Below are 13,246 nucleotides of genomic sequence, written 5' to 3' on the forward strand. Positions count from 1 at the left end.
AAGAAGCGGGGAAAAAAAGAAAAAGAAAGAAACCTGAGCTCTCTGGAAGAAATTCAAAGGAACCCAGAGAAATGGACTTCATTCTTCAAGGACTGAACTAGAGCAAGGGGAGAGAGAGAGAGGTCAAGGGACATATATAGGGAGAGGTTGAGGGACAGAGGCTACGCAGTCACAGCACCCAGCGCAGGCAGCCAGGAGAGGTGCTCTTTGGGGGCTGCTTGAAAAGTCTGGTCCCTGAACAAAACAATTTGCCAGGGGATAGTGAATCCACAGCTAGCTGTCTCTTCCTCTTATCCCCATCACCCCGGTGTGGTACCCAGAAGCTGACTTCTGGTGCTGTATAAAGAGCCGGGGGGAGGTATGATGTGCTTCAAGATTCTGAGGGTAAGCCTGGTAGTCCTGGCTGGGTGGGCGCTCAGTACTGTCAGCTCGGAGCTGGGCTGGACGCGCAAGAGATCCTTGGCCCAAAGAGGGTACCTGAACCAGGTGCTGTCGGAAGGAGAGCGCTGTTGGCTGGGGGCCAAGGTTCGAAGGCCCAGAGTTGCTCCTCAGCATCACCTCTTTGGGGTCTATCCCGGCCTGCCTGGGGACTACCTGAGGCCCTACCCTGCAGGAGATCAGGGAAGGGATCATGCAAGATGCAGTGAGCCGGACGCCGAGCAGATGGTTGTGAGCTCTGTGCCTCCAGACCCAACTGCAAGTGCAAGAAAGAGGAGTGAGGCTGAGCAGCCAGCTGCTCCGCGGGGAGGGGACAGTACTATTGGGCAGTCGGAGCGACTGGGAGATGATGACACTTATCTTGGCGATGGAGGATCCAAGGAGCCTCTAGGTGAGGCTGGAACTCCAGAAGGCACAGCCTCGGCTGCCACCATGATCACCAGCTTCCCATGCCCAAAGGAATCCAGACCAGACACCCAAAGGAAGGGCCGGACCAAGACCAGGCGTCGGCGCCAGGTGGTGAAGGGACAGGCAGGAGGCCTGCGGGGAGACCCCGAGTTTGTGCCCCAGCACTTCCAGCCATGGCCTAAGCATCCCCTCACGCCTAGGGATCGAACCGGCCCATCAGAGGGTGGCATCCGGAATGGTGGAGGGGACCCCTCCTGGGAAGCAGAGACCGAGACTGTGAGCCCCCAAGGAGGACTGCCTGTCTTGTACTTCTCTGGGAGGCGGGAGCCGCTGCTGCTGCGTCCAGAAGTGCTGGCTGACATTCCCCGGGAGGCGTTCACAGTGGAAGCCTGGGTGAAACCGGAGGGAGGACAGAACAGCCCAGCCATCATCGCAGGTAATCACCCACTCCTGGGCTTTCCGTAGTCCGTGGGGTAGGGCTGGCTTCTGGTTTTGGTGAGGTTAGACATAGGGGGCAAGGAGGGGAAAGGGGCAGAGCAGAAGAGCCAGGGAGGGCTGGCCAGGCAGAGGGGGGGAAGGGCCTCTATTCATCTGCGCAGCAGAATCCCAGACATCATCTGCGTTAATGACCCTATAACCACAAGAGCACTTGCCCCTTGTATTGATCTCCTGTGCTCTATACATTGTGATGGCACTTAGGAGACCTCCCACTCACTTTCTCATCCCTCTTTAAAGGGGAAGATATCTGGTTCTTTGTCAGTGGGGAAGAGGTGTCACACTCGATTTCTCATAGTTCAGTGTGAGAAACCCAGGCAACTCTGAAACTACATGGAAGTGTACAGACCTGGGCAGTGAGTCATGCCTGGGCTGGACTAGGTAGTGAGGAAACAAGGCTGCCGGGTACATAGCCAATGGGTCCTGGTTGGTTTCCTTTTCTTCGAGTAGCCCTGGAATGTAGCAGAAAGCTACTACCTTGAGCAGGTCCTGGAGTCCCCTTTGTTTTGTCCTAAAAATCACGTGTCCAGCCTGGGACTAGCAGGTCTACTGGAAAAGGTGGGCACTCACAAGCCAGGACCCTGGTTTCTAACCTGGGCTGTTGTAAAAGGGACCAGAAGTGCACCTTGTATAATTCTATGGTCTTAATCAGGAACAATGTTTGGGAACACTCTCCACATTTATTTTATAGTATACCCAGATCTTGGCTTTCATGGAAAGTCACCCAGAAGGACAAAGAAAAGAGTGGGATTAGGAATAACTGTCTCCCTTGCCTTAATGGGGGTGGGGGGCGGTTGGGGGCGATTGGTTTCAAGCAAGGAGTGGGTAAGGGATTAGAAGTGATACACGATCATTCAGTGTCTCTTTATCCCTTTAGAGCCCCCACCCCAGGACAGAACCTCACACAAAGCTAGGTACATAGTAGAACCACTTTCATTTTATTAATCTGGATTGTGCACGACACCCTTTGATGCTTGCCAGTCCCATGACATGGATGGGGAAACCAAAGTCGTGAGAGGTGTGCCTGGGGCAGACAGGGAGCAGAACTCCAGAACCCCTGAAGGGCTTGACAGCTCCCCATATTAAAGACTTCTCAGGCTGCCGGGTGCCTGCAAATAAGTTTTAGACCAGAGAAAGAAATCTGGAAGGAGGGAGCCTCTTGCGATGGTGTGTTGCTGGAACATCCCTTCCGGACACGCTGTCTTCCCCTCTCTTTGGCTGTAATTTCTCTTTTGGAAGCTGGGATTCCCAGACACTGAGCACTCTAGACTCTTGTGGTTTTGCTTGATTTTATTTTGGGGTGGGAAAGGGGGTGAAGGGAGAGGATAGAGAAGGGGCTGGGCTGGATGATAGGTTGGGGCAGAGAAAGAGTAGAAGGAAATCCTTATTCTGAGGCCAAATGGAAGAAATAATGAGATGATTATCTGATCGGAGTTGGCAGCTTCACAGTTTTTCCCAGATGACATCTTCTTGCTGCCTAATCTCGCTTCCTAGTACCCATCTGCCAGGGAAACGTGTGCTTGCCGTCTAGACCACGACTCCACTTACCCCTCCTCTGGCAGTAGCAGCACAGGGACCTGGGATCAGTTCCCTGGCTCTGAAGAATCAGAGAAAGATCCAGCAGGAATACAGGAGGGAGGCTCTAAGAAACCAGTGGTCTGAGTTGTTAAAATTCAGACCTGAGGGAACAGTTTCTGGACAGTGGGTACCTGACCCCTGTTCCTGAACCTTCTGGATCCTTCTGTTCTCATTCTCTGAAGAGAGGAGAACAGGGTCAGGATTTGGTTCCAGTTATAGGGCTGCCCTCTATGGGGTCGCAGAGAGTCGGACACGACTGAAGTGACTTAACAGCAGCAGTAGCAGCATAAGGCTTCCTAAGTGGCTCAGTGGGTAAAAGAATCAGCCTGCAGTGCTGGAGAATCAGGAGACACATGTTCAATCCCTGGGTTGGGAAGATCCCCTGGAGGAGGGCATGGCAACCCACTTCAGTATTCTTGTCTGGAGAATCCCATGAACAGAGAAGCCTGGTGGGCTACAGTCTATAGGGTCACAGAGTCAGACAAGACTGAAGCAAGTGAGCATGCACACACATAGCTTTCCTTAATGCACCACCCCTCCCCCGCCAGCCCATACATCTCCCTCCCATGCCCACCTCCATTGCCCGCCTGCCCCCCCCCACCCCACCTTGCCACAGCGCATACTCAACTCCTTCTCCAAGGTGCCCATCTGAGCCCTTGTCACCTCCCTGCTGCTGCTGCTGCTGCTAAGTCGCTTCAGTCGTGTCTGACTCTGTGCAACCCCAGAGACGGCAGCCCACCAGGCTCCCCAGTCCCTGGGATTCTCCAGACAAGAACGCTGGAGTGGGTTGCCATTGCCTTCTCGCATGTAAAATTAGGCAGGAAATCTTTCGCAGACAGTCTAGCCTCTGAGGTTTCTTTCTCTTCAAATCAAAGCATTCCCGGAGCTGTGCTGGCATGTCCCCTATAGGTCCACACTGGAAAGACAGAGGGCAGAGAATACTCAGGTCTGTCTCCTCTTCACCTCTCACCCTGTATCTTTGTTCAGATTTGTGCACCTCAGAAAATATTCAGAAAAGATTTAGGGTAAAAGTCTGGGAGAGATAGGGGCTGAGAACCCAGCCTTCGTTCTTCAACTTTGATTCTAGCAACTGGGTTCCCAGGACATAAGCATCCTTGTTGACTTGCTGTGGTCAGCTCCATATGCTCTCCCTGGGGCCCCCTGGGCTGAGAACCATGAAGGGCCAAGGGTAGTCACCCCCAGGAATAAAAGTCTCCGATTTGCTCATCTACTCACGCCTACCAACAGATCAGCCCATCTTCACTCTCTGACCCTAGCCCTGGTCCTTTTAGCCAGTACCTGCCTGTTCCTGGTGGAGAAGGCAATGGCACCCCACTCCAGTACTCTTGCCTGGAAAATCCCATGGACGGAGGAGCCAGGAAGGCTGCAGTCCATGGGGTCGCTGAGGGGCAGACACGACTGAGCGACTTCACTTTCACTTTTCACTTTCCTGCATTGGAGAAGGAAATGGCAACCCACTCCAGTGTTCTTGCCTGGAGAATCCCAGGGATGGGGGAGCCTGGTGGGCTGCCCTCTATGGGGTCGCACAGAATCGAACACGACTGATGTGACTTAGCAGCAGCAGCAGCCTGTTCCTGGGATGGTTGGCCTTCAGCTGTTGCAGAATGACCACAGCTGAACTGTGCTCCTGAGAAGTAAACACAATTCAACCCCGGGAGTTCTGCTGCCCCACTGAGGATAACCCAAGATGCTACAACACTTGGCTCCCACACTCTTTTCTAACAGCTCTCAAACCTCAGGTTCTACCTACTTAACCTAGGCCCAGTTTTCTCCATTCTCCATCTGCCAAACTCGGGGTATTTTCTCCTCGGCAGAGATGTTAAGTGATTCAGTTGCCCTAGCCGTGGTAAAGAAACCATCCCCTACCCCTACCCCGACAACCAACACCCTCTCCCACCCCCCGCCCCCCGCCCGCGGCCCGAGACAGGAGGCCTCAGAGAATACTTCCTACATAGAGCACTAGGTGGCAGTGTTGCTTCGTGCACAGGAGAGTAGGCGGTGCCTTGGAAGCCAAGTCGTGGGGAACGCAGTCTGGTTTCTTGGAGGACTGTCCCTTCCCGGGCCTCTGGGAGGTATTTGGTCATCCCCTCCCAGAGCGTGTTGGTAGGCATCCCTGAGGGTCGGCTTCATACAAGTCTCTTCGCAGGGCCCATGTGAAAGGGCTCAAGTGGCATTCTTTGGGTTTTGACTAACCGGCACTTGTAACAACTGTAAAGAAAACAAAATCAACTCGAGTTACCTCCCTCCCCTCCACCCCTAACTCCCACATGCTTCCAAAATAGGAAGTTTTTGGATTCCGGGTGGATTGCTGGAATACTTTCATTTAGGGCTGAGAGGACAATGTGGGCCTCACAGGCTGTAGGTGTTCAGCTTCTCTCTGGCCCCTGGAGGGGGAGCGACGGCCCCCCCCCCCGCAGCTTAGATCTGACGTTGCCAATCTCCTGTAGCTCTGAAGCCCAGCAAGCAGGAAAGGACTGTGTGTGGCTGCTCCAGTGTCAGGGCCTCCATAAAGATCAGGGATCTGGCAATTCAGGGACTTGTGGCCACCGAGGAGTAGCCTGGGGTCAGCAGCCCATTTGGACGGGCTGTTGGAACTCAGTTGTGGACATAAGTCAAATGCTGTCCTATCCTGGTGTGAAATCTTTAAGCTCCAGCACCCAACCCTGAGACCATCCTCTTTCCCTCCTTCTCAACTTCCTTTCCTCTCCTTCCACCCCAACACACACAGAAGAGGAACTTCTAATAGGTTCCTCCTCACCCGTAATTGATTTCAAATGTTCCCTGAAGTTGCCCAGCTGACTAACCACCTGCAACTCCAAGTGGCCGGAGGCTGAGTCAGTAAGTCTATGGCGGGATTGGAGCCCAAGCCCACGCTTCTTCATTCAACAAATATTTATTGAGTGCTTTGCCATGCAAAGCAGGGCAAGGCTCTGTGGGGGAATACAAAGATGTCTAAGAAACTGTCCCTGACTCGAAGATGAGTTTTCCTTCTCTGAGGATCCAGGTTGAGGAAGAGATCCCAGGGCAGAATTTGGGAGTCAGACCTGGAATCAGATTCCATCTGACACTTATCAGTGCTGGGATCTGTGGCAATCCATTCAACTTTTCTGAGCTTTGGTTTCCTCACATGGAGAAATGAGAAAATATCTCAAAGAGTTGTTATAGTATTTAAAGAAGTCACATATGTAAACTGCCCAACACAGACTTGACTGTAAAATTCATTTATGAAGTGGTATTAACAGCAGGAGGTGATCATTGCTAACAGCAGTGCTAACCTGCCAACCTGTAATCTTTTCTTAGATAGGGTATTAATTTCTTAAGAATTTAACTTGCTCATCTGTCCAGCAGGAATGGTGGTAAATAGGGTTGGTTTTTTTTTTTTTTTTTTGCAAGATGGTCTCAAGATGATTGAGAACACTATTGAGGCAGTGGCTTGAAAAGACTATTTTTTTAAATTTTTCTTTTTTTTTTAGCCTTGGCTATACTATTTAGTACATTGGACAATGGTCCAAGGCTTTTTGGGGTCATGCACCCTTTTGGGAATATGATGGAAGCCCTGCTCACTTTTTAGCAACATGCTCATGTCACATACTTCATGTAAGTTTCAAAGGTCTCTGGATTTCCTGGTAGGAAGGTCAGCATTTGCTGACCTTGTTTAAGGCATATGGATAGCTTTTTTGTTTTGAACGACCCCAGAGAAATGAGATTTCAAAGGACACTGTAACATCCCCTTCTCTCAGTAAGGGAGTAGCAGCCCCAGGGTGAGGAGTTTTCTTGATGTGGGGTGTGGAGCTTCGCAGAAGGCAGATTGACACACGGAAGTATCCACAGAGAGGTAAAGAGAATTTAAAAGGAAGGCCATGTGGGCTGCCTCCCCTAGTATCCAGCAGGGCTCAGTAACATGTGAAGCACCACATCCATACCTTTCCCAGGGCTCCTGTGAAGATAAGGTTTCCATTACCCTCCTCCTCAGCTGCGTCTTCCTACACTGCACTGGTGGTCAAGGTCAGAGTGTTTGCCCTCGTGGGACCCTGAGGAATTGCCCATTTTATTCTCACTTAGTTCTGCTCCTTGATCTTGCCCCAGACATGCGGTGAAGTCATAGTAACCCTGTGTGAAAGAACTGTGGACGCGAGGTTGTTGGTCTCTGGGGGTGGGTATGCCCACTGTGATGGGAATGAGATCCATGAGTCTGCTTGTGTGGGCAAGCCATGCGCCCTGATGGTCGTAAGTTAGCATCTGTGTGCAGAAGAGTCTATCCTGTGGAGGTGTGGTCGTCCAGAAGAGAGGCATTGTCTGGTTTTAGAAGGAAAACAGATGGTCAGGCTGCCCCCTCCTTTCACAGCTCCCTGACCCTTGTCCACGGAATCTTCCGGATTCCCTGTGTGGAAATGATCTCCTCTACTTCTCCGTCTCCATAGTCCTTGACCTGTGACTTCCTGGGGTACACATTGCTCCCTGCTGCCGTAGTTCTATACAGGTCTTGTTTTTCTTTACTGAAACTTCCCCGGGAGCCAAATGCGTGTCTGATTCACTTTCGTCGTCCCTAAGTACCTAGCACAGTGTTAGACTGTCAGCTATGTTTGTAGAATGAATGAAGTAGAAAGTTAGGTCGCCGATGCCCACTAGGAATAAGAAAAGTGTGAGAGAAACTTTCTGTAACTCGAGGCTCTTTGTGGGGAACCAGGGCAATGACTTTCAGATTCTGCTTTTGTTGCCTGCAGAGGTGTCTCAGTGGTTTTTGAGGGGAACTGTTGGACACCAGGCTTCCTGCCCACCATCAAGAGGGGCAGCCCCTCTCTTACCTGTTTCATGTGAAAAAAGAGTTTCTGCTGTGCTTAGCCACTCAGTCATGTCTGACTCTTTGTGGCCTGGCGTGGGCCACAGGCCTGGCGTAGCCTGCCAGGCTCCTCTATCCATGGGGATTCTCCAGGCAAGAACACTGGAGTGGGTTGCCATGCCTTCCTCCAGGAGATCTTCCCAATCCAGGGATCGAACCTAGGTCTCTCTCATTGCAGGCAGATTCTTTATCGTCTGAGCCACCAGGGAAGCCCACACCCCCACCCCCCAAAAGTGTTTAGTTGCTTCTAAAAAGTTTAAACCCCAGAACTCTAGAGCAGAGGTTGGTGTACTCTGGCCCATGGGCCGCATCTTGTCCAAAGCAAAAGTCTGCTTTTATAAAGAAAGTTTTATTAGAACCCAGCCACACCCAATTGGTTATGTGTTTTCTGTGGCTGCTCCTACTTTGAATGGCAGAGTTGAGTAGTTGCAACAGAGAAGATATGGCCCACAGAGCCTAAAATATGTACTGTGTGGCCCTTTGTAGAAAGTTTGCTAACTCCTGCCCTTGAGTATTGCTTCTCAAACTTAAATGTGCATAGAGATCCCCTACAATTCTTCTCAAAATGATCTCACTGCTGTGGGAATAAACCTTGCTGCAGATGCAATGAGAATGCCAAGTACAGCCCATTCCCTTTCCGAAGGACCAGAGGTGCTGCGCTATGAATTTGTCACTGATGCGCACTAAGGCCAGACACCTTGGTGCAGCAGGGATAAAGGAAAACCAGTTTCTGAGAGATTCAGGGCTCCTCTGACAGCCGACTTTGCCTTGAGGATTCATGAGGGCCTTGCAGATCATGCTTTAGACCGTATAGCAGTTTACAATGCTTCCACCCGATCTTTCTCCTCTCTTTCCTTCCCTCGAGGTCAGACGTGCATCATGGACTGATGGCTCTCCTGGCCTTTTTGGGCTTCCTCCCTGTTTTCTCTCCTAGTCATCTCTCCTAATAAAGTCCATGTATATTGAACTCCATCTTGACATCTGCTTCTTTCACTAATGCAACTAACACAAGGTCTGGGGGAACCTGAGATTCTGCATTTCTAACAGGCTCCTTGGTGCTGCTGCTACTAGTGTGTGGACCATGACTTAAGACTTAGGAAGTGGACACATGAGTCTCGAGAAGTGTCAGCAAAAAAAGTGCCTTTTTCTTTAAAGGCACAAGAATTTAGTAAATAATTTAGACTTTGCAGGTTGCACAGTCTCCATTGAAACTATTCTGTTCCTAGAATGTGCAAGCAGCACAGTACAGATAAACAATATGTAAATGAATGAGTAGAGCTGTGTTTCAATAAAACTTTATTTACAAAGACAAGTGGCAGAGCTGATTTTGGCTGTGGGCCATAGTTTGCCAGCCCCTGGTATCCAGGACTCTTCCTGCTTGCTGTGCGTCTTCCACAATCCTCTCTTGCTTTGCTTGCTAGTTCTACACTAGCCAGGGTAATGCCTACAGAGAAACTGACAGTATCAGGGGTAGGGAAACTCCTTTTATTGAAGCAAACACAAAACTTCCCAGAAAGTTCCTGCAAAAAAATAAATCCTGATGGTTTCTTGATACAAACATTCCAGATGGAGTTTATATTTATTTAGAGCTGACCCTTGAACAACGTGAGTTTGAGCTGTTGAATCTGAGGATGTGGACCCAGATATGGAGGAGATGGGAATACAGAGGGCTGACTATAAGTTGCACGTGGATTTTTGAATGCATGGAGTGTTGGTGACCCTAACCCTTGCATTGGGCCATGTCAACTATATATTTTTTTCTTTTAATGGCATTTTGAGATAAAACTTTTATACTGTAAAGTTCACCTGTTCAAACTCTACAATTTACGTTTTTTAGAATATTTACAGAGTTGTGCCACTGTCACTACAATCTAATTTTAGAACATTTTCATTCTACCCAAAAGAAACACCTTACTCATTAGTAGTCACTTCCCATTTCCTTTCCCTTCTTCCCAAATACACAGTAACTAGAGACAAGCACTGTTTTCTGTCTCTGTAGATTTGGCTACTCTGGTCATTCCATGTAATACAGTAAGTACCCTACATATGAACCTTTAACTTGAGAACTTTCAAAGATGAGAACTTGTGTTTGAATGTCTAATCATGTAAGTTAGTTCACATGCCTGGCATATTTTTCAAGGTATTGTGCTGTGAGATTAAATATGTTCTATTTTTTGGTGTGTTTGTTTTTTATGTATTATTTGTGTGAAAAGTATTACAAATCTATACTATACAGCTCATTGTATTTGGTAGCTAGACTAACTTTGTTGGACTTACGTGAACAAATTGGATTTGTGAAGTCTCAGAAGGGAACTCATTCATAGGTAACAGGCTTACTCTGTGTGGTCTTTTGAATCTGGTTTCTTTCACTTGAGGTTTGCTTTGTTTTAGTATGTATCAGAGCTCATTCCTTTTTATTGCTGGATACTATTCCTCATATATGTCCTTTTTGTTTATTCATTCTGCAGTTGACGGACATTTTAGTGGCTTCCACTTTTGGGCTATTACAAATAGTGCTGCTATGAACACTGCCCAAGCAGGCTTATGTTTTTATTTCTGCTGGGTAGGCACCAGAGTGCAACTGTATATGGTAACTCTGTGTTACACATTTTGAAGCACTGACAGACTGTTTCCCAAAGTGGCTATACCATTTTGCACTCCTAAGCAATGCATGAGAGTTTGGTTTTATATTTTTGACCCACTGAAATGAAAAGGGCTTCTCTGGGCTCGTTGAAGGCTAGGGCTTGGCCACTGCTTACATCTGGTAGCACCTGGGTAGTCTTTGAGGAATGTGCTGATGTTTTGTATAATGAATAAACACATGGCCCTGAGCATGTGAGACCTCTGCAATCACAAGGTCTTACTGGTTGAGAAGGAAACTGTCATCAAGCTCCTTCCTTCAGCCACTTAAGGGCATCCTAAGATGGCCCTTTCTTCCCTGAACCTAACTCTGCATGGCGGGAGTTTCCCTTCAGCCTGAACTGCGTTACTTTCTATGGCTTTCCACCCACATGAGCCCAGAATGACATGCTCATGGGGAACACTCAGGCCTTGAAAAGTCACAGTGCCTCAGATTCTGATGCAGTGGCACCTTCAGGAAGCAAAAAAAAAGGAGAAGCAGAAGGGAGGAGGGAAAATAAAGGCCACAGAGCTCTGCTAACACGACCTGGACTTTTCCCTGGATTCCAGCTCTGGGTGCTCAGGCATTGCCATCTCCCTGCGGCCCACACTGTTCAGGGCCTGCCTCTGACTCCCAAGGGGTTGGGATGCTGAAGTCACTCAGGTATCGGGCACAGGTCAGGAAAGGAGACGCACTTCCAGGTGGTAGCACAGAGGGGCTTTCTCTGAGCATGACTGTGTGAGTGTCTTCATCACATTGCAGCTGTGTTGCTTGACACCGTTCCCTGCCCTTCCTGTCTTCATCCCCTTCTTCAGTTACTGCCTCCCTTTGTGGCATCCACAATCTCAGGGTGACAGTGTAGTCAGGAGGAGCCTTGGCCAGTCCATGTGGCACCATCTGCTTCTCTCTTCTCATCGTCTGTTGGTTGTATATTCTCTCCATCCTCAGAGATGAGATGGAAACCCACAGGCACGCTCAGTGTAGTTCTTGGGTGGAGCACAGGTTGTCAGGTGGAAATATGCAGAGTAATAGGGGTGCAGCTGGAAAGTAGGCATCACCTTTGGCAGCCCAAGTAAATTCACCCCTTTGCCCTCCACTGGCAACGCTTTGTCCTTCCTCACCTTCTGCTCCCTCCTCCGTGCTCTGCTTTATTGTTCCTCTGGAGCTGCCCATCTGAGTCATTTGGGATGTGTGTGCCAGGTGGCTTGGCTTCTTCTTGTTCCCATCCTAGCCCATGCCTTGAGGAGGCAAAATAAACAGGAGTGGAAGGTGGCACGTTAGTTTGGATTCTGAGCCTGTATACCCTGACTGTCCCTTAGCTTTGGTTCCTGCTACCATAAACAAGTGCATCAATTCCACGCTTCTGTGTTCTGAGGGTTAGTTACTCTGGGTGCTCATCAGATTCCTTCCTGCTCACATCATACACCCCATGACCCTGGCACCTTCTAGAAAACACATCTCTATGTTAAGTTTGTGTCCCAAAAATAACACCCCCTCCTTCTCATGTTCATTACCTGCCTTAAATAATCCCATGCTTTGAATTTTTCTTAAAAGAGAGCATCCAGGAAATAAAGCCCAGTGGGCAAACAAAAACATCCCAATTCTGTTTATGAGTCAGAAGTGAGCCGTGGAGAAAAGTGGTCCTGCCCAAATATACAATACGGTCATTGGAACCCAACATTTCAGAGCATTTTGAAGTTGAAACATTGCCATGGCAATGCTTGGGATATCAAGACTAGTAATCGTGGCTCATTTCTGGATTAGAAGTCCAGTGGCTGATCAGAGGGGAAGTCACAGAGCTTAAGAGTTAATCAATCAGTTAGTGAGTCATCATTCAAGCAGTGACTCAGCATTTGCTGACTTTCATACAACTTGTTGCAGTGTGTTTTGGACAGGTTAGAAAATAAATATACTTTTTTGGGGTTCTATTTATTATTTTATCCATTCATCCAACATTTATTGAGTTCCTCTTAGGTAAAGTATTAGGCATTTAGTCATGTGTTGGGGGAATCAAGAGAGCAAGGCAGAGGCCATACCTGGAAGATTCTCTCTGTCCAGTGGAAGCTGATCTGTAATTAAACCATTGCAGCTCGACCTCTGGGAGATCCCAGGCCTATCTCAGTGAGACCGGGGATTCCTCAAGGCTAGAAAAGTAGAGCCAGTAACTGGAGAGACTGAAGGAGGCCTGAAGGCAGCAGAATTGGGGAAAAGAGAAAAGGATGGATTTACCTTATAAATAAATGACACTTATAAATAAATAAGTGTCAGAGGGTACAGAGCCACCCAATATGAGATCAGGCCTGAACCGGGCTCATTGGATGCAGCTGTTAGAAAATCATCAAGGACTTTAGAGAGAGCAGTTTCACTCTGGAGTTGGGGGTTCAGAGGGGACTCCACATTACAGCTGGTGAAGTTATGAGTGAGATGTGAGACTCTGAAGACCCAGAACAGGGTCCAGCACAGTCTGCTCAGAAAGTGGCCATGAGGGGAAGGGACAGAAGTCAGAAGAAGACACAGGGGTGTAGAGGGAATTTTTTAAGGTAAGAGAGAGCCAACGTCCTATAATAAAGCACTAGTCATGTAAAACAGAAGACAGCATAACATACAGGGAGGTGATATAAGACGGATACCGGAAATGGAGAGCATGCCCATGCAAGCTCCATTGTTTCAAGAAATTATCGAAAGGATTTTTATTTGACAAATACCTATGTAGTATTTACTCAACAGCACATGTAACTGTGGTCACCTTGAAAATGTTAACTCATGAACTCCTCAGAACAACTCAAGGAAGTGGACGGAGAAGCTGTAGCACGGAGAGGAGTAGGATGTTGCCCCAGGACAGGCAG

The 13,246-nt window shown here is 48.7% G+C and overlaps 1 protein-coding gene across 1 annotated transcript in view; it reads left to right on the top strand.

Moving 5' to 3' along the window:
• The first annotated feature begins 360 nt into the window (after nt 1-360).
• PAPPA2 (pappalysin 2) overlaps nt 361-13,246 on the top strand; it is a 309,041-nt gene continuing 296,155 nt past the window's right edge. Inside the window, exon 1 of the mRNA XM_052654064.1 lies at nt 361-1,282. Coding sequence (XP_052510024.1) covers nt 361-1,282 — 922 coding nt within the window. The remainder of the gene's footprint in view (nt 1,283-13,246) is intronic.

Source organism: Budorcas taxicolor, chromosome 16 (assembly GCF_023091745.1).
Source record: "Budorcas taxicolor isolate Tak-1 chromosome 16, Takin1.1, whole genome shotgun sequence".
NCBI lineage: Eukaryota > Metazoa > Chordata > Mammalia > Artiodactyla > Bovidae > Budorcas > Budorcas taxicolor.